The 24,490-nt window shown below is 42.5% G+C and overlaps 1 protein-coding gene across 1 annotated transcript in view; it reads left to right on the top strand.

Annotated features, from left to right (window-relative positions):
• micu2 (mitochondrial calcium uptake 2) overlaps nt 1–24,490 on the top strand; it is a 458,278-nt gene that overhangs the window by 338,823 nt on the left and 94,965 nt on the right. Inside the window, exons 3-5 of the mRNA XM_080197332.1 lie at nt 1,761–1,792; nt 10,402–10,477; nt 21,891–21,938. Coding sequence (XP_080053458.1) covers nt 1,761–1,792; nt 10,402–10,477; nt 21,891–21,938 — 156 coding nt within the window. The remainder of the gene's footprint in view (nt 1–1,760; nt 1,793–10,401; nt 10,478–21,890; nt 21,939–24,490) is intronic.

The raw sequence follows: 24,490 nt of genomic DNA, 5'->3' as shown, positions 1-24,490 counted from the left end.
CGTTTCCTTGCTACTAGAGTGTCAGTCTTGATTTTTGTCCTCAAGCCGTAACGTGGGACTTGAACCCAAAACTTTACAATTCAGAACCGAGTGTGCTACCAACTGATGCACAGCTGGCGGAATGTTACTGGCCCGCCTGTCATGGGAATCGAAACAGGCGAATGGCAGACAATGGAAAGCTCCTTTGACCTTGGGTGGGATTTTACAGTTTCTGGATGAGCAAGGCCGTAACATTCCACCCCCTGTATTTTGTTGGTAAGCACTAAAACTTGCCTTAAAGATTTGGTTTGGGAATTTTTGTTTGGGAATTAAGGGTTATGGGGAGAAAGCGGGAAAGTGGAACATGATCTTATTGAATGGCGGGGCAGGCTCGAAGGGCTAGATGGCCTACTCCTGCTCCTATTTCTTATGTTCTTATTGTTTGATTTATTATTGTCTCCTGTATTAGTGTATAGTGAAAAGTATTGTTTCTTGCACAATACAAAGCACACCGTACGTAGAAAAGGAAAGGATAGGATGCAGAATGTAGTGTTTCAGTCATAGAGTGCATTGTTAGAGAGTTTATAAGAATTAGAATAGAGCTTGAGAAGCATAGAGCAAGAGTAAAAGATAGAATTAGACGGTATGCTGGGCACTGCTCACAAGAAGTTGCCACTCTCTGGCACCACCTTTACAGCAAGCTGAAATATGAAAATATTATTCTAGGACAAATCAACATTAAAGTGAAATTAAATTCAAGTCTCATGAAACCATTAGTTTTGAAACTACTTTGCTATATAGACGTGATTTTTTTTTAAATCTTATTTCCTCTCTTCCTCTTTTCTCTTTCCTGAAGTCTTCATTATCATCTTGCCTTGCTTAGTGGTGAGGACAGCCAGTCAGTGGTAAATGTACAAACATGGCCTGGAGAGACGTTCTATTCCATTGCACAAAATCCATGTTTCCTGCATTGCTGTATTAGCCCAACTGTTTATATTTTTAACAATATCTGATGGTGTCCTCCTAACAGGCCGAAGATTATGGGATGTGCATAACATTTTAAAAATGATGTGTTGTTGAAAGATGGTTAAGTTTACTGGCTATTCAATTTAATGGAACATTAACAATGTCAGACACAAAGTGATCACCAACTTGCATCAGCTGTTATTGCAAGAAACCTATTTGTGGCCTGCAGTATTTTGTATTAACCGGTAAACTTGGGCGGTATGGTGTCACAGTGGTTAACACTGCTGCCTCACAGCGCCAGGGACCTGAGTTCAGTTCCCAGCTATCTGTGCGGCATCTGCACATTCTCCCCATGCCTGTGTGGAGTCCTCCGGTTTCCTCCCATAGTCCGAAAGACGTGTTGGTTGTGTGCATTGGCTGTGCTAAATTCTCCCTCAGTGTACCCAAACGGGTGCCAGAGTGTGGTGACTAGTGGATTTTCACAGTAACTTCATTGCAGTGTTAATATAAGCCTACTTGTGACCCTAATCAATAAACTAAACTGATGAAGATCCGTTTCTCATTACTGCAGGTGATGAGATAGAAACTAGAAACTAATTCACTTGTTTCCAGATGATTTCTCTAAATCTAGATGTTATTTTCTTGATGCTTGCACATTGCAACCTTCTCCTGAGGTCAAGGCCAGAACTGCATGCCATATATTTTTTAGCATACCCTCTCAGTAGGCTAACCATTACTTTATAGTTTATTCTGTTTTTGCTATGTTTATGTTTACATATTTGGGTAAATATGATTTCATTTTATTTCGTCCCCAGGTAAAATGGAAAAAAAGCAATTAACAAAGCAGGTAAGTCATGCATACAGGCAACTGTATTCAGGTTTTATTTAACGTTATTGTTCACCATGTCAATGAGGTGCATATTTACAGGACTTCAATCAACATTTGACTGATTCCTGGTCTCCCCTTCATAATAAGGGCACATATTATGAAGAAAAGTTGAACAGGTTAGGCCAGTATCTATTGGACTTTAGACTAATGAGAGGTGATCTTATTGAAAAATGTGAGATATTGAGGGGACTGGATAGGGAGGGTGGTTCCTGTTTTGGGGAAAACTGGAACATGGGGACATACAGTAGTTTAAGAATAAGAGATCTCCCTTTTAAGACAAGAGATGAGGATAATTTGTTTCTTTCAGAAAGTCATTAGAATGTGGAATTCTCTGCTCCAGAAGGTAGAGGAGGCTGGGTTTTTGAACTGATTCGAGGCTCAATGAGATAGATTTTTATTAGGCGAGGGGGTCAAGCAGGAGGGCAGACAGGAAAGTGGAACTGAGACCACAACCATGCTACAATTTTGTTGAATGGTGGAACAGGTTCAAAGCATCAAATGACCTATTCCTGCTCCTAAGTCCCATCAACCAGAAAATTCTTTAAATTTTATTAAATTTGGGTTTTGACATGTAATTGAATATGATAGATCAAACAGTTGATCATTAGAATTGCTGAAATTGAACTTTTTTTTAATGCCATTATATGTCTTTAAAATTTGGCCTGTCTGGAAATATTTCAAAACTCTGCCTGCCACCTCCGGCAAACCTAAAGATCCCGTAGTGCTATTGCAAAAAAAAACCAGAGGCCTTCTCTCTGGTCTCCTGGCAAATATTTATCAATAAAAAATGGATTGGGAGTTTGCTATGAACAAATTGACTGCCAAATTTCCTACATAAAAAAGATACATTGTTCATTGTAAAGCACTTGGGGCATTGGGATTGTGCAAGGTGATATATAAATACAAGTTATTTCTAACTGCTGACATCATTGAAAAAGTAAAGCAGTGCAATCATTTAAATGAATTTTTTTCAGAAACTTCCAGTCTCTCTACTATCAATTTGGTTTAGATTGGGAGGGTGGAACCAGTGGCATATTCATAGTACTATCAACACTGTCTTTGATATCTGATTGCTTTCAGCAGATAAAGATACGTCCCAAGTACAGTGACCATCAGCATTAAGTAACTGGATTCATTGTAGTCACGTTTCTGTTGACCACAGTTACATATGGGTCAATTGATTTGGAACTACATTAGACAGATTAGTGTTACAAGCAGGAGTGGGATTAATTTAGACAGCCTTTATTTCTCCAGTCACTACCCATCCAGAAGCAGAAATATAGTTTTGATTTCTGATTTCTCTCCCTTTATAAGTGGTGCCACATTTTCCCCAACACTTAAATTTGGAGTGTTCCAATCTTCTATGAGTAACTTGCACAGCAAACTCAAGGTAAGGTGAAATAAAAAGGGGTTGGTTTATTTACACGCGCGCACACACACACACACACACACACACACACACACACACGAGAGGAGTATCACGATGTCTTCCCCTTTTACACTCATGTAATACAAAGAGGGGTAAGGAAAAGGAAAGAGATTCAGGGCCTGTCTACAATAAAATACACTTTAGAGCTTTACTTGTGTCCAGAGTCCAGAATCAAAAGTCTGATGGGACGTATTATTTCAGAGGGGAGGTTGCAGGGTGATCTACCTTTCCTGAAATAAGACTTTCACCAGGGGAGGTGGCATGTGGAGTTGAGTTAGCCTTGAAGACAAAAATCCCAATGTTCTGGTAATTTGCAGTTTTGATGAGGAGTTCTTGATGGTAAGATAGAGTCATAGAGCATGGAAACAGGCCCTTTGGCCCAACTTGTCCATGCTGCCCTTCTTTTTTTAAAGCCCCTAAACTAATCCCAATTGCCCGCATTTGGCCCATATTCCTCTATACCCATCGTACTCATGTAACTATCTAAGTGCTTTTTCAAAGATAAGATTTACCCACCTCTACTATACCTCTGGCACCTTGTTCCAGACACTCACCACTCCGTGTGAAAAAATTGCCCTCTGGACACTTTTGTTTCTCTCCCCTCTCATCTTAAACCTATGCCCTCTAGACTCCCCTACCTTTGAGAAAAGATATTGACTATCTGCCTTTTCTATGCCCTCATTATTTTATAGACCTGTAAGGTCACCCCTCAGCCTCCTATGCTCCAGAGGAAAAAGGTCACAGCCTTTCAGTCTCTCCTTATAACTCAAACCATCAAGTCCCAGTAGCATCCTAGTAAATCTCTTCTGCACTCTTTTTAGTTCAATATCCTGTCTGTAATAGGGTGTCATGATGTGGGTATGCCGGCATTGGACTGGCGTAAACACAGTAAAAAGTCTGACAACACCAGGTTTTAGTCCAACCGATTTATTTGATAATACTCACTCTCCATTCACCTGACGAAGAGGGAAACCTCGAAAGCTTGTGAGTATTATCAAATAAATCGGTTGGACTAAAACCTGGTGTTGTCAGACTTTTTACTGTAATAGGGTGACCAGAATTGCACACAGTATTCCAAGTGTGGCCTTACCAATGTCTTGTACAACTTCAACAAGACGTCCCAACTCCTGTATTCAATTTCTGACCAATGAAACCAAGTATGCCGAATGCCTTCTTCACCACTCTGTCCACCTGTGACTCCAGTTTCAAGGAGCAATGAACATGTACCTCTAGATCTCTTTGTTCTGTAACTCTCCCCAATGCCATATCATTAACTGAGTACATCCTGCCCTGGTTCAATCTACCAAAATGCACCACCTCGCATTTGTCTGAAGTAAACTCCATCTGCCACTTGTAAGCCCACTGGCCCAAATGATCAAGACCCCTTGAAATTGGAGATAACTTTTTTCAATGTCCATTATGCTACCAATCTTGGTTTCATCTGCAAACTTACTAACCATGCCCCCTATATTCTCATCTTAATCATTAATATAAATGACAAATAACGGTAGGCCCAGCCCACTAATGGTATGCAGCGCAGGCTGATGCCCGGAATCCTGTTCTCCTCAGAGATCAAACAGTAATTGCCTTTAACTTCCAGCAACTTGTTAATTAAAGGAATTCAGACAGCTCAAGTCTTGGTCATTTGACAATGGTTTCAGATTGTTACGCAAAGTCCCTGTTTGAAAATCATTGTGTGTTGGAACAGGAAACGGTTAGGCCATTTGCAGCAGATTCAATACTAGGAGCCAGATTATCTGACCCTGCCCGCAGCTGGAATTCTCCAGTCTCATTGCAGTGAATTTAAATTTAGCTGATTCTCTATTTGCACTGGCAGTGGCGGCAGGGCATGAATGGCTGGAGAATTCCACCATAGGAGTTACAAACAGCTGCCTTTGTTCATAGCTGGCTGGGGCAGACCTCATGTGTTGTGAGACCATTGTGTTAGCTTGGCTAGAATGTTTATGCAATGCAAAGATTGTTACATAGATTCTTGGAGACGTGAGATGTTGGCCTTTGTTTGCTTTCAAACTGCTCAGAAACTTCCAGAAGCTAACGTATGATAAGCTGGAGCCATTTTAGCAGCCCAGCAATTGTCCATTTTGGAAAACAGAGAAATATAATAATTTTATAAAGTAGTCAGACTGATGGAGGTATGTATTATTTTTCTGTTCCATCTCAACCAGGACACTAAGCACATAATACCACCTAACATTTGGCAGAGCTTTAACATGGTACAATTATTGATGGAGTGATTGTATTTGATGTCTTCTCCCAACATGGGGAACAAACAAAGGGGAAAGTGCTTTATGAGGACAGGTAGAGGAATTGCTGGGACATTTTTAAAAAGAACCTTCCAAATTTGGGTTCATTGACCAGGCTGTCAATAGAAAGCAGAAATCCATTAAGGTGACTTCTACCATGCTCAATCCATTAGCCCCAATAACTCCCAACTTGGCAATTCTTTTAATGGTACCACCTAGGATTCCGGGCAACCTACCCAAGAGCACTCTGTATTTTCTGAGTACCCTCGATTTAATATCTAACAGAGTAATCCCCACCCACGCACAGGAAAGATATATGCAGCAGATTTGTGCTCAGTTAGTCCCCATTGTAACCTTTTACTCATTTTCTCAGTAAATTAGTCATTGAAATGAATATATGAGTATTTTAATCTCTAGGCGATTAAACTTAATTTAATCGATGTCTGATTTGGTATCCTGATTCTTCTGGAAATTTTTCCTAACGACGGTTCCCAGTTAAAGTTTATTTATTAGTATCACATGTAGGCTTACATTAATGCTGGAGTGAAGTTACTGTGAAAATCCCCTGGTTGCCACCCTCTGGCGCCTGTTCGGGTACACTGGGGGAGAATTTAGCATGGCCAATGCACCTAACCAGCACGTCTTTTGGACCATAGGAGGAAACCAGAACACCCAGAGGAAACCCACACAGACATGGGGAGAACATGCAAACTCCACACAGACAGTGCCCCAAGCCGGGAATCGAACCCAGGTCCCAGGCACTCTGAGGCAGCAGTGCTAACCACTGTGCTACCGTGCTGCCCAAAATTTACAATTACATTTGAGTCAACAATTGTTGTCCGATCATTTCATCTGCCATCGTGCCAGTCAGAGTTGCAGCTTACAATCATTGAATGGTTACAGCGCCGAAGGGGGCCCATTGTGTCAGTTCCAGCTCTGTATAAGAGTGACACAGCTGCTCCCGCTCCCTTTCCCTTTCTCAATAGCCCTGCAATTTTCTTCCTTTCAGATCCTTATCCAATTCTCTTTTGAAAGCCATAATCAAATCTGCCTCCATCACACTCTCAGCAATTTTCAGATCTAACCACTCGCTACACAAAATGTTTTGCAGCATGTCACCATTGGTTCTGTTGCCTCTCAGCTTGTATCAGTGTCCTCTGGTTCTCAATCATCTTGTAAGGGAGACAGTTTCTCTTTATCTATTTTGTCTGGACTCTTCATGATTTTGAGCAATACTCGCAAATCGCCTCTTGTTAAGATCCCCATAAAGACTGTTAACTTACTACAAAGATGTTTGAATTTCTAGTAACTGACTGGAAGGAATTGCACCACAAGAAATATTACTGCAACTAACTAAAAGCAACATTGACTTGATATTACTTAGTAGGCAAATGGTATTCTAAACTACAGAAAATTTGTTTAACTTTTTAACAAAACCCACCTACTTACTGCTTGCTGTCCACAAAGTTGTTGTTATTACCAGTCCAGGATTACTGGACAGGTAATCCATGTTCCAGGAACCAGTCCAAGATCACTGCCAGCTTCCACTGAATTTGTTCTTCCTCATTTCTCCGAGTCATAAAGTCGATTGGCTGTCAGAAAGTACTTCTCTCAGTTTTCAGAGAAGTCCTGACCAACTTCCAGCAGTAAGGCCTACTCCTGGCAATTCCTTCCATATAACTATGCCAGGGCGAACCTTCCAGAGCCTTTAGATTGCCACGGGATGCATCTCTTTGACCGGAGATCATGTTTTCTCCCACATTCTGCCTGGTACAGAAAAGCAGCACATTAGTCTCCCCTGCCACACAAGCTGAAACCTTTTCTGTCTTTGAGAGACCCCTCTCTCTCTTTGTTTTCAAAAATCTTTGAAAAAGTCTGTCCACTGTTAGCCCAAAACCATTATACAAATAGCTTTTAAAATGTGTCATCTAGTGCATATATAGCTGATGTTCTGTGGATCCTGATTCAAATCCCACCATGGCATCTGATAGAATTTGAATTCAATAAAAAATATCTGGAATTAAGAATCTACTGATGACCAAGAAACTATTGTCGGAAAAACTCACCTGGTTCATTAATGTTCTTTAGGGAAAGAAGTCTGCCTTCCTTACTTGGTCTGGTCTACATGTGACTCCAGAGCCACAGCAATGTGTGGTTGACTCTCAACTGCCCTTGGCAACTAGGGGTGGGAAATAAATGCTGACCAGCCAGCGACGCCAGTGTCCCATAAATGAATTTTAAAAATGAACATAATTTAAAGACTTTCCCTCACTGGCATATTCTGCAAAATCTAGTACTTTCAACCAAGGACATGACAGTTTTGTGGACCTGGACCTGATTTGACTGAATTGTTTTTGAATCTGCATAAAAAAATTTAGGAGTAACTTACATTTTAAAATTCCTCGATCTTAGCACTGATTGAACCAAATCATACTGTTATTGTTGGTGTAATAAAGTTTCCACAAAACCATTCGGAAATAGAAACATAGAAGATAGGAGCAGGAGGAGAACCTTTGGCCCTTCAAGCCTGCTCTGCCATTCATCACGATCATGGTTGATCGTCCAGCTCAATAGCCTAATCCTGCTTTCATCCCATAACCTTCGATCCCATTTGCCCCAAGTGTTATATCTAGCTGCCTCTTGAATACTTTCAAAGTTTTGGCATCAACTACTTCCTGTGGTAATGAATTCCACAGGCTCACCACTCTTTGGGTGAAGAAATGTCTCCTCACCCCCATCCTAAATGGTCTACCCTGAATCCCCAGATTGTGACCCCAAGTTCTGGACTCCCCCACCATCGGGAATATCCTCCCTGCATCTACCCTATCTAGCCCAGTTAGAATTTTAAAAGTCTCTGTGAGATCCCTCCTCATTCGTCTGAAACTGCTGAAACTCTCATTCGTGTCTTTGTCACCTCCAGACTTGATTATTCCAATGCATTCCAATCTGTCTCACATATTCTACCCTCTGGGTATATTCTAACGAGCTGGTTAGCTGCCCTTGTCCATTGGCAACAGCAGTAGTCCATGACTACCACTCTTCTGGATGCTGCAAGTCTGCCACTTTTCATTGGAAATCAGCAAGAAACCCTTTGAAAACATGGAAAACCCCCACAGTATGAAACGTGAATCAGCTGGAAGACCAAGTACAGGACAGCAGGATGTAGTGGCTGCACTACAACAACAACTTGTCCTTACATTTGTTTTCCTCCTTTATTTTTTCATGGGATGTGGGCAATGCTGGGAAGGCCAGTGTTTGTTGTCCATCCCTAATTGCCCTTGAGTGAGTGACTTGCTAGGTCATTTCAGAGGGTAGTTAAGAGTCAACCACATTGCTGGGCTCTGGAGTCACATGCAGGTCAGACCAGGTGAGGATGGCAGAATTCCTTCCCTAAAGGACATTACTGAAACAGATAGGTTTTTGCAACAATTGACAATGTTTTCAAGGTCACCGTTAAACGTTTGATTCCAGATTTTTATTGAATTCAAATTCTATCATCTGCCATGCTGGGATTTGAACCCAGGTCTCCAGAGCATTGTCCTGTGTTTCTCGTTTACTAGTCTATTGACAATGACACTACAGCACTGCTTTTAAAATAATAAAACATCTCATGGCACTTTACAAGAATCTTATAAAGCAACATTTGGCACCAACCTACATGAAGCAATATTGTTGCAGATGGCCAAATGCTTGGTCAAAGGGATAGAAATTTAGGAAGGGAATTCCCCATCATAGGACTTTGACAGCAGAAAGCACGGCCAAGAGTGCTAGAGCAATTAAAATTGAGAATGAGTACAGATTTCTTGGAGGGTTGTGGAGCTGGAGGAAATTATTGAGACAGGCAGGGGTGAAGAGTTTGAAAAACAAGGGTAAGCATTTTAAAACCAAAGTGTTGCATTACTGGAAGCCAGTACAATTCAACAAACACAGGATAATGAATAAACAGGGCTCGATGGTAGTAAGAACATAGGCAGTAGAGTTTTGGAAGACCTCAAGTTTACAGAGTTTAAATTTAAATTTACTCATTAGTGGGCAGCATTATGCACAGTGGTTAGCACTGCTGCCTCACAGCACCAGGAACCCAGGTTCAATTCCCAGCTTAGGTCACTGTCAGTGCGGAGTCTGCACATTCTCCCCATACCTGTGTGGGTTTCCTCCGGGTGCTCCAGTTTCCTCCCACCGTCCAAAGATATGCTGCTTAGGTGCATTGGCCATGCTAAATTCTCCCTCAGTGTGTCCAAGAAGGTGCTAGAGTGCTGCAACTAGGCATTTCACAGTAACTTCATTGCAGTGTTAATGTAAGCCTACTTATGACACTAATAAATGAACTTACACTTAGTGTCACAAGTAGGTTTACGTTAACACTGCAATGAAGTTACTGTGAAAATCCCCTACCCACCACATTCCGGCGCCTGTTTGGGTACAATGAGGGAGAATTTAACATGGCCAATGCACCTAACCAGCTTGTTAGAATATACACAGAGGGTAGAATATGGGAGGCCAGACTGGAATGTATCAGAATAGTCAAATCCGGAGATGACATAGGCATGAATGAGGGTTTCAGCAGCAGGTGAGCTAAGACAGGAGCAGAGTCAAGTGGTGATAAGGAGGTGGAAAGAGGCAGTCTTAGTATCAGCATGAATGTGCAGTCAGGAGCTCATCTGGAGGTCAAATCTGACAACAAGATTGTTAGCAAGGTTTCATCCCTTGAGCCACTCCCCATCATAACTCCTAGTCAGATGTGAAAAATTCAAGTTACCTATCCTTCCCTGCTCAACGGATTCCTTCATTTAAATTGATTCCAAATAAAAATGCAAAAGTATTTAAAGAACTATAATAATTATATTAAAGATTATACTCACTTTTTTCTGCAGGAGGTTGATGCGTTGGTGGCACAAGTTACAACTGTGAAACAAAGCAAAAATCTTTTCAGAGAGCTAGATGATAACGGTATGTTTAAATGTTTTGAAAATGTTCTATCTTTAACCAGTCTCTCAGAGTTCTGTGCTTCAAGATTTATCGTGAAGACAAGCAAATCTTTTTGCAGACTGCTATGAATTTATGTTTAAAGTTGGCTGCGGTTAAATTGACTGCGCTTACTTCTCACGTGCTTTTTGCTGTAGTTATTTATTGGTGTGTAAATTGGCCATTGAAACCTCAAAAGATCCCTCCAGAATCAGGGGTCAAATTATGTTCTGAGTATAAAAGTGGTCTGGGTAATCATCATGCTTATCAGTCACACACACACACACACACACACACACACACACACACACACACACACACACACACACCCCCCCCCCTCCTCCCAGCCTGGCACAGTCTGCTCTGTGTGAGCACCTCCTGAACTACTGCACTTTGCAAGATAGCCCATATTGTCTGCTGGACCCCTTGCACCCAGGTATAAAGGTACAAGTATGTAAAACATTAATGGTGGGATGGAAAATTGAGGCTACTTACTAATGCAAATATAGAATGCCCTGGCTGAAAAGGAGATTGAATTAAATGCCACGGATCTTCAAAAACATAATTTTTGGAATCAAGAAAGTCACCTTCTACACCAGGTCTACTTAGACATTGTAATCTCTGGTATTTGTTTTTTGTTAAAATTTTAATTCAACAAACTCAGGGTCAGGTATTCCAGTGTATACACAATTGATTTCACATTTCTGTTGATGAAGCAAAAGATAACCCAAGTCAAATTAAGCACTTTGGGATCACATTTGATGTGGAATGCCATTGGATGCCAAAGGGATCAATGTCGGGGTTTCAACTATTTGCCATCTATATTAATGACATGGATGAAGGGACTGACTGCATTGTAGCCAGATTAACTGATGATACAAAGATCGGCAGGAAAGCAATTTGTGAGGAGAATGCAACGAGTTTACAGAAAGATGCAGATAAAATCATAGAATCCTTGCAGTGCAGAAGGAGGTCGTTCAGCTCATGGAGTCTGCACCAACAACAATCCCACCCAGGTCCTATCCTTGCAACCCTAAGTAATCCCCCTGACATTAAGGGGCAATCCCATCCAGACCTATTCCCATAACCTCAAGTATTTACCTTGTTAATCCCACTGACCTATACGTGTTGGGACATTGAGGGGCAATTTAGCATGGTCAATCCACCTAACCTGCACATCTTTGGGAGGAAACTCACGCAGACACGGGGTTGGGAGCGGGGGGTGTGGTGAGAAAAATCCACATTGTCACCCGGTCACACGAGCCCAGAATTGAACCCAGGACCCTGGGCTGTGAAGCAGCAGTGCTAACGACTGTGCTACCATGCAGCCTAGGTTAAGTGAGTGAGCAAAACATTTGGCGAATTGACTATATTGTGGTAAATTTATGGTAGTCCACTTTGGCAGGAAAAATAGAAAAGCAGAATAATATTTAAATGGAGTGAAACTGTAGAATGTTGTGGTATTGTGTCCTTGTACAGGAATCACCAAAGGTTAGCCCACAGATGCAGCAAATAATTAGGAAGGCAAAAAGAATGTTAGCCTTTATTATAAGGGGTCTAAATTGGGGAAGTCTTGCTACATCCGTACAGGGTGTTGGTGAGACTCCATCTAGAGTAATATGTATACAGTTCTAGTCTCACTTCAGGAGGGATATACTTGCATTTGAAACAGTTCAGAGAATATTCACTAGGCTGATTCCTGGGATGAAGGAGTTATCTTAAAGGGGAAAGGTTGAGCAGTTTGGACTGATACTCACTGGAAGAATAAAAGGTGACCTTATTGAAACATATAAGATTCTGAGAGGACCTGACAGGATATTTTCCCTTGTGGGGTAATTAAAGCTAGAGGGCCCAGGTTCAGAGTAAGAGGTCTCCCATCTGAGCTGGAGTTGAGGAGGAAATTGTTCTCTGAGAATCACTGGTGTTAGGAATTCTCTTCCACTGAAAATAGTGGAGGCTGAGCCATTGAATATATTCAAGACTGAATTGAACAGATTTTGGATCTACAAAGGAGTCAAGTTAAGGATTATGGGTGAGGGAGAGGTAGGCAGGAAAGAAAAGATAAGGCCGCAGTCGGATCAAAGTAAAGTTAAAGTTTATTTATTAGTTTCACAAGTAGGTTTCATTGATACTACAATGAAGTTATTGTGAAAATCCCCTAGTTGCCACAGTCTGGCACTGAGGGAGAATTTAGCATGGCCAATGCACCTGACCAGCACGCCTTTTCAAGCATCATCTTATTGAACAGCAGAGCAGACTTTATAGGCCGAACAGCATACTTCTTCAAACTTATAGAGGTTGGAGAGCACTAATTTGAATGTGATTCTGTCAAGGAACTCACCTGCAATTTCATGCTTGGGCAGCCATGAAACCCACCCTGCATCTATTAAGATCCTTAGATGGCCATTCAATAGCCTTATCCTGCCCAGCCTCAATCTTTAGGCTGGCAGACGTGATGGTAGGGTGGGAAAGTGACATTTAACTTTTCCTCATCTCAGACAAGAAAAGGATCAGCACCTCACTCTGAAGTGTTTTCCACACTCAGTGTTGGTCCCCATCCCAGGCCATTGAAGCTCAGGACCCCCTGGTCTACCTCCTGAATGGCAATCATCCCTCTCTGGATCACCTTCGCGGGCATCACTTACCCTCCTGCCCCAGGCCCCCTGGCAGTTAGTCCCAGTCAGTGTTGCGGTACTGCTTATGGCCACTGCAGTGCTGAATCTAGCTGGGTTGAAGAGGTGTCAGCCAATCAGGTAGACTGACAGCTCTCACGGGTGGGTCTTCTTCTGAGGGCAGACAGAAGTTCCACCCACTGCCAAACAATACCCAGAGCATTAACTGGCAGTGGGAGTTTGAGAGTTGGCAGCCATGCGTTAGGTGCTAACTTTCGGTATGGTGAGCACTGATCATTTGCCATCCTTAAAATTCTCCCCAGTGATTCTGGCGTTGGATTTTGCTGCTTTTAGAATTTCATCAGGATATTAAATCGTTCTAGTTTTTTTCAAGGCCTGCTGTCAGCTGGATGTTAAAAGGTGCATCACAACAACTGCAGGTCAACTCCCACAAAATGCCTCTTCGTCGTCTGGGAAGTGTCTACCCTTTGCTGCATTCAAACATTGCCACAGAACCACTGTCACACCATCAAACCTGGTCAAGTTAACCACAAGTAACCACTAACTGATTAAACATAACCCTATTATCTTGTGGTCCCACCTTATTAATAAACTCCATGGAAGGCGTAAAGTAGGTTGTTCCCTAATCCACAACCGTACAGCTATTACAGTTGTGAGTAGCACGGTGGCACATTGGTTAGCACTGCTGCCTCACAGCACCAGGGACCCAGGTTCAATTCCGGCATTGGGTCACTGTCTGTGTGGAGTTTGCATATTCTCTCCATGCCTGCATGGGTTTTCTCCAGGTGCTCTGGTTTCTTCCCATGGTCCAAAGTTATGCGGATAGTTTGATTGGCCATGCTAAATTGAACCTAGTGTTGGGGGATTAACAGGGTAAATATATGGGGTTATGGGAATAGGGCCTGGGTGGGATTGTGGTCGGTGCAGGCTTGATGGCCACATGGCCTCCTTCTGCACTGTAGGGATTCTATGAATTCTATTCTACCACAATATGATCAAACCGCAAAGACTCCTTGACAATGAATTGCTAAACTTTCCATCCTATATTTCCCCACATTCTTACTCTGTTGCAAAGAAAAGGATATTGCACTGTCAACAAAAGGCTAACAAGTTGCACATTCTGCAAACCTGTAACAAAAACAAAACATTAGAAGTTCTAGGCAGCTCAACCAGCATTGGTGGGGAGGACAAGCAAATGACAGAAGAAATTATGAAGGATCTACATCTGAAACATTCATTGATCTGTTCCCTCCACAGATGTTAACTGGTCCATTAAATGTCTCCAATATTTTCTAGTTGCCTTGTTTCGAATTGTCTCCTGTTTCCCCTTTTGAATTCTGTCACCTGGAGAATTCCCTGACTTCCTGACTTCTCCTCCTGCAATGAGCTTTTACAACCCACTAAATATGGAACGCTGATTTTAATTCTAAATTCTGTGAACTTTTGCACTAAATTTCAAAAGCACCATGCTATAAGTAGGCCCCACCCAGAGAAGTGGCTTTGCCCCTGGGTTGAAGTAATCCCCATTGAGAGTTTGCACTAATTGCACTCAGGCCTTCCAAGAGGTAACAGAAATTAAACTGGGTTTTCAGGTACTAGACATGTTTTGAATGAATTCATTTTAGATTTACTGAGGAAATGATCGCTGTACTCCAATCCAACTAGAAAATAGTCCTGAATGTTCTTTGAAAATCATTTTTAATCATTCAAAATCAGGTTATTCAGAGGAGGAAACCAAAAGAGAAAATGCTAGAAAATTTCAACAGGTCTATTTGCAGATTTTCCCGCATTTTCGCTTTTGGTTTCAGATTCTAGCATCCACAGAAATTAGCTTATTCAGAGGAAGAGGTTTGGTACAGTGATTTAAAATACTTATTTTGTAATAATTTCATTTTCAGCTGTTTCATGCAAATTTTACTAAGTTACCACTTAAATTTATCAAGGGATAGCTATGTTCCAAAATGTTATCCAATTGTGCCCTTTGAAGGTAAGCTTTGCATTCCGGACTCAAGAGTAAACTCAGGCGAGAGAAAATACTTTTCAGAAACTCAACATAATGTTTTCCCAGTGAGAAAAGAGGCTCACATCGGTCTCTTAGGTGCACTCTGCATCGCAGCCTTCGATACTCAGCGAAATGAAAGAGTCTTCATGCAAATCCTGCTGTCATGGAGGCTCCTGGCACGTGACTTACCCAAAGTGGCTGCAGTTGTGTGCAGTTAAGCAGTGGGAGCTGTAATTTAAATGCTAACGATGATCTCACAGCCAGTCATGTCAGGAAGTTAGCCCCTCATGGAGCAGCTCTGTGATTTATGGAGGGAGAGTTGGGATGGCTGCTGGATGCTATGGAGGAGAGGAGGGCCATCTTCTTCTCCTGAGGCGGTCAGTGACCCAGGGGTCCAGCTGCCAGTTCAGCCTAAGAAGTGGTGATAGCAGCTGTCAGTGCCCACCATGGACACAGAACATAGCTGACCACCTTCTGATGTGCATCCTAGAATAGCGGTAGGCCATGCAAGGTTAAAACATTTTAGGAGGGCATGGGTGAAGGCAGACAATAATTAGCGTTTGAATAATTGGCAATTTAAATTATCATCAATAAATGTTAAAGTTCAAAGTGTTTTGAAGTTTATTTATTAGTCACAAGTTGGCTTACATTAACACTACTACTGTGAAAATCCCCTAGCTGCCACACTCTAGCACTTGTTTGGGTACACTGAGGGAGAGTTTAGCATGGCCAATGCACCTAACCAGCATGCCTTTCGGACTATGGGAAAAAAAACCAAAGCACCTGGAGGAAACCCACGCAGACACAGGGAGAACGTGCAAACTCCTCACGGTGAGAATTGAACCCTGGTCTCTGCTGCTATAAGGTAGCAGTGCTAACCACTGCACCACCATGCCGCACCACACAGCTGTGACTTATCTGCCTCCCACAGGGAGTCTCGTACACCTACCCAGAGAGGCTCAGAGCACCATTCCACGTGAGGGAGCCCCTTTGGCTCATTGAGTGTACAGTGATGATACTTGTTGATGATATGTGATTCCCAGTTCCAGGCCCCTCACTGCTGTGGTACTCCAAGCGCTCATCCAAAAACGCCATTACGGTTACAAGGTCATTGGCCCCTGCCGTTGACGCAGGAATCAGCAGTCTGAGCTCCTCCGCCCCCATCCCTGTAGGCTCCCCAAGCAGTCCCAGCTTTGAGGCCCATGTAAGCTCACACTGACAAACAGCCTATGATGGCATCCTCATCACTCAGCCAACCTCGGACCTAGAGGCTGTGGGGTGGGGATTGGATTTGGAGCTGCTGGACCCCCACCTAGTGGCAAACTTTGCTGTGAGAGTCTCCCTCATCGTCTTGTCCTGCCAGACCCTTGCCCTCCATCCTCTGGCTCCTCAACCTTGTCCTCCATGTCCACCTGGGCCTCCTCTCTCTCCGGGGCGTTCACCTGATTCCCCTCATCCTCCTCAGGATGTCTCCCTTCTCCTACGCCAGGGTTGTGGAGCGGACAATAGACCTCGATGATGCAGGAGACCCTCAGAGGACTGTATTGGGGGGCACCACCAGAGCAATCCAAGCAGCAGAGCTGCATCTTCAAGAGCTTGATGCACCACTCGATGACAGACCGGGTGGCAGTGTGGGCCTCAGTGAATTGGGCCTTCGCACTGGCATCATTTGCCATGACCTCAGTGGGTAGCCATTGTTGCCTGTGACCAGCAGGCTGGACCTTGAAGACCCTAGGGATGTCTTAGCTCTGCAGGATATAGCTATCGTGCATGCTCCCCGAGTGGAGTGTACACACCTGCATAATGTTCAGCAGGTTGTCTCACACTATCTGAACGTTCAGGGAGTGGAACCCCCTTTCAATTAATAAAGGGCACCACCTGGTTGTACGGGCCCACAGGGCTACGTGCATTCCGTCAATAGCTCCCTGGACATGGGGCGTCCCGGTGACGGAGGCGAAGCAGTGGATGCAGTTGACTGTCAGGGCATACAGAGCATCAGGGACCTCAGTATGTACAGAGGAGTGTGAGATACCGCAGAGGTCTGCTCTGGAGACCAGGAAGGACCTGGTGGCGTAGGAGCTAAGGGCTGCTGACCCCATCCCACACCATGGCAGCAGCAGCTGACCCCTCCCCCCATCCCCCATCCCCCAGAGGATGGTGTGCATCTGTAGTCACCTTCTCGCACTCCTTTACTATTACTGTGCCTGAGCCACAGTCCTATAAAGCAGCACCAATAGGTGCTGACGTTACGTCAGAGAGTTAAGAAGCGTGCCGGAGTGGGTGGAAGCAAGTTGGATTTTCAGCTTTCCAAGCTAATTTTCCAGCTCGCTGCACTGATTGCCAGGCAGGGCGAGGTGGTCAAATCTCGCCCAACATATTTAAATTGATCTATCTTTTCTGAATTTTCAGAATCTTCTATATGTGTCTATTTTGTAGTCTTTACGAACTCAAAAAAAATTAAAGAGAAGCCACGGGTTCTTCTTTAAATCTGTGTCACCGCCACTACTAAAGCTTTGTGAACACAAAATGCCACTGAGATGCAATGTAAATTGTTGAATTGTAAAATGTGCATTACGTGCCATCTTGTGGGAACTTGCAAGCACTGCACATGTGAAATAAACATTTTCATACATATTTTCCACACCAACTTCTTTGCAACTAACCCAACTGATAAGGATCTACGACACAAAAAGATCCTTTAACATTGCTATTCAAAAGTTCTTTTTAAATAAAAGCCCACTTAAATGCTAGTGTGCACAATGGGTATTTGTACATTTCTTTCACTAATGTAAGCACATAGCAGGAATTGCACATGTGTTGTTCTCTTCCTTGTGCAGAGGAGCTGGGTGGTTCATGGGCTGTGTGGCCATGTGATATTGCATAAAGCACAGACCTATTAGTTCATGTTCTAAACTAAACAATTTCACACATTGGGCTATCAGTATAGCATGCAGTCTGTTTTAGATCTTAACAAGAATATTTACTTGCCTTACTCAAACTCTCAGGCTCCAAGTGGACTTCAAATTACTTGCAGCAGACTTCTGGAATTAATTCTGGATTGTGGAACCTTAAAAGAAAGCTTCCTGATCTCACTATTTTTTCCAGTCATTAACAGATTTAACATAGTTCAAATCTGCAAAATAGTCCGCACATTATAGATATTAGTCAATGTTCCTACTCGATTAGAATTAAAATAAGAAGGACCCAGTAGGTGTATAGTGTGGTATGGTGCAGAATTACACAGGCTGGAACAGTTCCAGCTTTGAATGCTGGTCTGCGGTGAGCTAGCTGCATTGGCTGGGGAAATAATGCAATTATGTCCATTATGAGGCTAGAGAGGGAAAGTGCAAGTATAAGGATGTCAACTGGCTTAGTTACGATGCCCATAGGTTAATTGCTTATCAAAGTCAATCTAGACTTGTACAAAGTCAGTTGGACAAGGCACCTGAGTGCTAACAGCATCTATGTAAATTTACACAGCACAAGGTACTGTTTGAAGAGCGGCATCAACAGAGAGATAATGATGTGAAGGATATAATGTTTGCTACTTACTTATTTGGCTTCCACCTTCAGTTAGATTGGGTAAAGGTCATCAGTTGAAATAAATTCAGACAAGAATATATATTGTGTTAATTTACAGTTCTTCAGTTGCCTTCCATATGTTGTTTATGTACCCAAGCCTGCACAGCATTGTGTTGCATTTGTAGACCAGTGTGGTCATCTTGATGAAATGATGCTCTTTCTATTACAATTTAAGCATGGTCTTATGAGTAGTATTTAATTTTAGTAACATTTGTTTTTTGTTTAATTGAACTTCAGGATTTATTAAATCATGCTTCTGTGTATTATTCAAGACTGAATTGGTTGTATAGATTAATCGATTTATCTTGACTAATTTTCTGCAGCTTTTGATTTAAAATAAAGAATTATCTTAATTGGCTGAAATATTTTTTGTGCAAACGGGGGATCCCTTCTGCCTGTGGCAAAGGGTTAAAAAGAACAATTGGAACATTTCAGTGGGGTATGCAAAGAGAATTGCGTTCACCTTGTGGAGAGGACATGTTTCTTAAAAAAGCGATGGTCCTTTTTGGCAAAGAGCCAAGCAGTACTCCTGATGCAATCTAGCAGCTTGGCAGCTTTGCGTGTTGCCATTCCTCAGGAGAATTACATGCCGACTCTTCTGTGGAATTCAGGGCTGCCTGATTTGGCAAAGAGATTAAGTATTTGGATCCTTCTCAGTAATATCGTAGTTCTTATCTCGGATGCTAAATTTTACAAAATTAATTTTAGATGGTCTAAATTTAAATTATACTTAGTAAATTGATGCCAAATAACTGGCCAAGTCCAAAAAGCATAAATATTTACAAGTGATGTTAATGTGCATTGAATCATATTTAATCTTTGTATTTAACCGTTTAGCTATCCATTTGAGTAGGAAATTCATTTTAACACTTGTTACTTTGCTATACTCATTGAAATTCAGAAGAATGAGGGGAGATCTTATAGAAACAGATAAGATTATAAAGGAAATAGATGAGATAGAAGCAGGGAAGTTATTCCCACTAATGGGTGAATCTAGAACTAGGGGGCATAGCCTCAAAAAAAGGGGAAGCAGATTTTGGACTGAGTTGAGGAGCAACTTCTTCACAAAAGGGTTGTGAATCTGTGGAATTCCCTGCCCAGTGAAACAATTGAGGCTACCTCATTGAATGTTTTTAAGGCAATGATAAATAAATTTTTGAACAGTAAAGGAATTAAGGGTTATGATGAGCGGGCGGGTAAGTGGAGCTGAGTCCACAAAAAGATCAGCCATGATCTTATTGGATGGCAGAGCAGGCTGAAGGAGCCAGATGGCCTACTCCTGTTCGTAGTTCTTAAGTAATAGCCATTTAATGAAATTTAGTCATTTGTCAGCATATAGGCAATACAGTAGCACAGCAGTTAGTGCTGCTTCCTTTTTGCATCAGGGTTCAATTCCAGCCTTGTGTGACCATGTGAAGTTTGCACATTCTCTCCATGTCTGTGTGGGTTTCCTCCCACACAGTCCAAAGATGTGTGGGGTAGATAAATTGGCCGTGCTAAATTGCCCCTCAGTGTCCCAAGATGTATAGGTTAGATGGATTAGCCTTGATAAATGTGTGGAGTTACAGGGATGGGGCAGGGGAGAGGGCCTGGGTAAGATATTCTGTCAGTCAGTGCAGACTCGAAGGGGCCAAATGGCCTCCTACTGCACCATAGGGATTCTATGCATGCACTAACTCAGCTACCGAATGTGCCATTTTCCAATGTTCAATGTAACTAATATTTTTTGGAATTATTAAGCAAATCATCTTCTATTCTGGACTTATTTTCAGTTAAAGGAAGTAACAAACAATAATCTCAGCCAAAAAAGAATCAGTTTTGTTGAAATTATTTTGAATTACAATCAATTCTCCATGAAATGCCTTGGAAGTAGGGACTGTGACAACAAAGGAGGAAAGCAAAAAAAGTCAACCACAATTTCCCTCTGTCCCAAGAGATGATGCAGAAAACTGGAGAGAATGCAAAAAATTGTCCCAGAGTCACTGAGGAAGAACTGGAATGAGATTACAGAACACAGGTTGCAGTGTGACTCAGTGCTGCAACAACTGTGTGCATTCAGAGGCACCCTCATAGCCTAGTTCCAATCAGCAAATCTAATACTCAACACCATTCACGTGGCACAAAGCTGCACATCAGTTCCAGCATAGCTCTGTATTTCTGGCAACTACAAGCCTTTTCGGCAGAGTAATTTAGCAGATGTCAAGGGAAGATTATTAAAAACAATGAGGACATAAAGCTTTTTGTATTAAAGGAGTGCACAGCATAGTGTGAGGTCAGGAAAAATAAAATTCACTACCATAGTTGAGGGAATCCGTCTCAACAGGGCAGGTCTTTTTTTTACTGTGCTTTGCCAAAGCTTTCGAGACTGGTTCGGCAAATCCTCACTGTAGGTGTATTCCTGAAAAGTGAAAGTTTAAATGAAGAAGCTTTAAGTAAATCAGATTTTCCCATTGCAATCAAAATAAAGTCTGTAGTTTGGGTTCTGTAGGAAAAAACATTAAACATTCTGCCAACTAAATGGAAATACATCACATTTATAAATTCCTATATTCGTAAATGAAATAATTTTTTAAAAATAAAATAAATGTATTAAATAAAAAAGAAAAATGCTGATTCTTTCTAATTCCTCCCTTCCTTGCTGGACTCTCCAACTCCCCAACTCTCACCCACTCCCCCTCCCGCTCCCCAACCCCTTCCCGCACTGCAATCCCCTCCATGCTCCAACTCCTTCCCCAGCCCCCTCCCCAACCCACACCTGCTCCCCAACCTCTACCCCCTCCCTAGTCCACCCCCCAACCCAAATCCCTCCCCAGCCTCCTCCCGCTCCCCAGCCTCCTCCCGCTCCCCAGCCTCCTCCCGCTCCCCAACGCCCTCCCCAATCGCAACTTCCTCCCACTCCCAACCTCCTCCTGATCCCCAGCCCCCTTCCACTCCCTGACTCTGTCCGCACTCTCTCCCACCACTCCCCAGCTCTCCACACACCCCCTATTATGGTAATGGCTTGAAATTTGGCATTCTTGTGTTTGTCCTGAAGAGTGCAAGACGAAAATCTTTGGCAACATATCTCTACTTTTCAGCACTGTGCTACTGAATTAAACTGCTGCTAAACACCATCAAATAGTTATTATTTAACAGCACCATTCAAAAAATAATAAGGATTTTCTTTTTTGTTTTCCCACAGGTTTGATATCATACACTGAATATTTATTCCTGCTGGGCATTCTGACAAGTAAGTGGCCTTAAAGGGTGTCATGTGGTTATTATTACATTTTTGTCAAATGTTATATGTTTTCTTTCTTAGATAAACAGTTTTTATATGACAGATGGAGGTCATGCGGTGCAGTGAGTAGTTTTCTTGCCTCTGAGCCAGAAGCTTCAGGGTCGAGTCCCACTTCAGGACTTGATGGTCAAGAAAAAGGTCCTCATAACATGACCAAGCAGATTAAGAGTCAACCTACAAATCCTTTCAAATTTCCATTGCTGTGGCTCAGAGCCACAGCAACATGGTTGACTGTCAACTGCCTTTGGGCGATTAGGGATGGGCAGTAAATGCTGGCCAGCCAGTGACTCCCTTGTCCCATGAATGAATTTTAAAAAATCATGCCAATGGTTGGTGGTAAGAACAGGAGAGCCTCCTAGTCAGCCACACTTGATACAGAGTGGAGCCCCTCAAGCTATCAACCTCTGATGCAGATTAGTGATCTGTTCTGGGAATAACTAGCTTTGGAAACAGACAGAAATCTGCCTTTGTGCATCGCTACATGCAGGAAGAGTATGGAGTTGGGAATAATAGAGCATTAAGATGGTAAGAAGAAGCAACGTTAAAAGATGTAGTCTTTTTTTAGATTTTTTTTAGCTAATTTGAAAACACAAAATGGATCTTTATGAGACTGCTTTAACTGAATCTAGTTGGATTCTCTGCTATTTTGTAATGGTGGAGCAGCTTTGCTAAAATCTATAGGAACAAAGACAGAAGATGTTGAAAACTCTGAGTAAGTCAGGAAGCATCTGTGGAGAGAACAAACGAGATGATGTTTCAGGTGTTGACTCTTTGTGAAAACTGCACCTGAGATCTGCACACAAAGCGTTCTCCCCACAGATACTACCTATGCATTTCCAATGCTTCTGGTTTTTATTCCATGTTTCCAGCATGCATGGCCCTTTTTGTTGTTGAGTCTATGGAAGTACTTGCTATTGTGCTGCATGGCAAAAACAGCTAGGACGTGCTCTTACATATAAGTGAAGTATAATAGATAGAAGGTGTATATTGGTTTTGAGAGAGTTGTTTAACCTCTAAAAACAGGTGGGACGTTAAAATGTTTTAAAAAGTTCAAATCCAAAGATCAAGTTGCTTCAAATCTAGGCTTTTACTGGTTTAACACGGGCATCACAAGGAACAACAACCAAGCGGCTTTCAGGTTGGCTTGGATTCAGTTGGTAGCATTCTGCCCTAACTCGGAACGTTGTGGGTTCAAGTCCCATTCAAAAAATTTGAGCACAAAGATATGGGCTGACACTCCAGGGGACACTGCAGTGTTGAAGATGCCATCCGAGACATTAAAACTGAGGCCCCATCTGCTCTCTCTGGGCATAAAAGATCCCATGATAGTATTTTGAGGAAGGCTGGGAGAGTTATCCCCAGTGTTTTGGCCAATAATTATCCCTCAATAGACACCATTGAAACAGAATGTCTGGTCGTTACCACATTATTGTTTGTGATAACTTCACGTGAACCAGCTGGCTGCCTCCTTTCCTGCATTACAACAATGCCTATACTTCAAAGTCACTCCTTTTGCTGTAAAGCGCTTTAGATAGATTTTGATTGTGAAAGACACAATATATATTCAGGTTTTCCTTTTCTTTAAAAGTCTTTGAAATGTTGAAAGGAGGCTGCATGTCTCCATTATGGTAAGAATTCTATTTTTAACTCAGGTCAACTAGGTTTTCCTTGTCCTGGATTAATGAAGGCCAGATGCAAGAGGTGAGTGCCTTTACTGCACTACTTATGGGCCAGGAGGAGCAGGTGTGTGTCCTCTAGGCCCAACAAACTACCCTGTAAATCATACCTCCCACACCCCACCACTTCCACAAACTGTCCAATCCCAATCTCCAACCACCCCACTTGTGATCACGGACCCCTGCATGTCACAATCTCACAATCCTTCACCAATCTCTCCATTATCCCTGCTGTGATTTCTCTACTTTCCCCATCCTCGCAATATCCTACTCCCACCACAAAGTCTGTCTCCTCCACCACTACGGCCTTGTGCTACCCAACAGTCAGCCAACCTAATCATGCTGTTAGGTATGATACTAATGAAACAAATTAAAGTTAAGCATGGAGAGGTATTCAGGAAGCTTCTTTCTTTCGTAGAACGCCTACAGTGCAGAAGGAGTCCATTTGGCCCATCGAGCCTGCACCAACAACGATCCCATCCTTTCCCTGTAATTCCACATATTTACCTTAATCCCTAATCCCTCCGAAACTAGGGTCAATTTAATATGGTCAATCAATCTAATCTGCACATCTTCGGACAGTAGAAGGAAACAGGAGCATCCAAAGGAAACCCACGCAGACACGGGGACAATGTGCAAACTCCACACAGACAGTAACCCAAGCCAGAAGTCGAACCCAGGTCCCTGGTGCTGTGAGGCAGCAGTGCTAACCACTGTGCCGCATTTCCACATTTCCTAACCAGAACACCTCCCCACATTGTGTTAATTGAATCAATTGAAGCTAAGTATATAAAATTTTGGAGGACATTGGTTGGATTGTTACTT

This window comes from Carcharhinus amblyrhynchos, chromosome 10, assembly GCF_965287045.1.
Source record: "Carcharhinus amblyrhynchos chromosome 10, sCarAmb.v2.hapA, whole genome shotgun sequence".
NCBI classification, from domain to species: domain Eukaryota; kingdom Metazoa; phylum Chordata; class Chondrichthyes; order Carcharhiniformes; family Carcharhinidae; genus Carcharhinus; species Carcharhinus amblyrhynchos.
The sequence above is the reverse complement of the archived record's forward strand: the minus strand, read 5'-3'. Positions and strand labels throughout refer to the sequence as shown.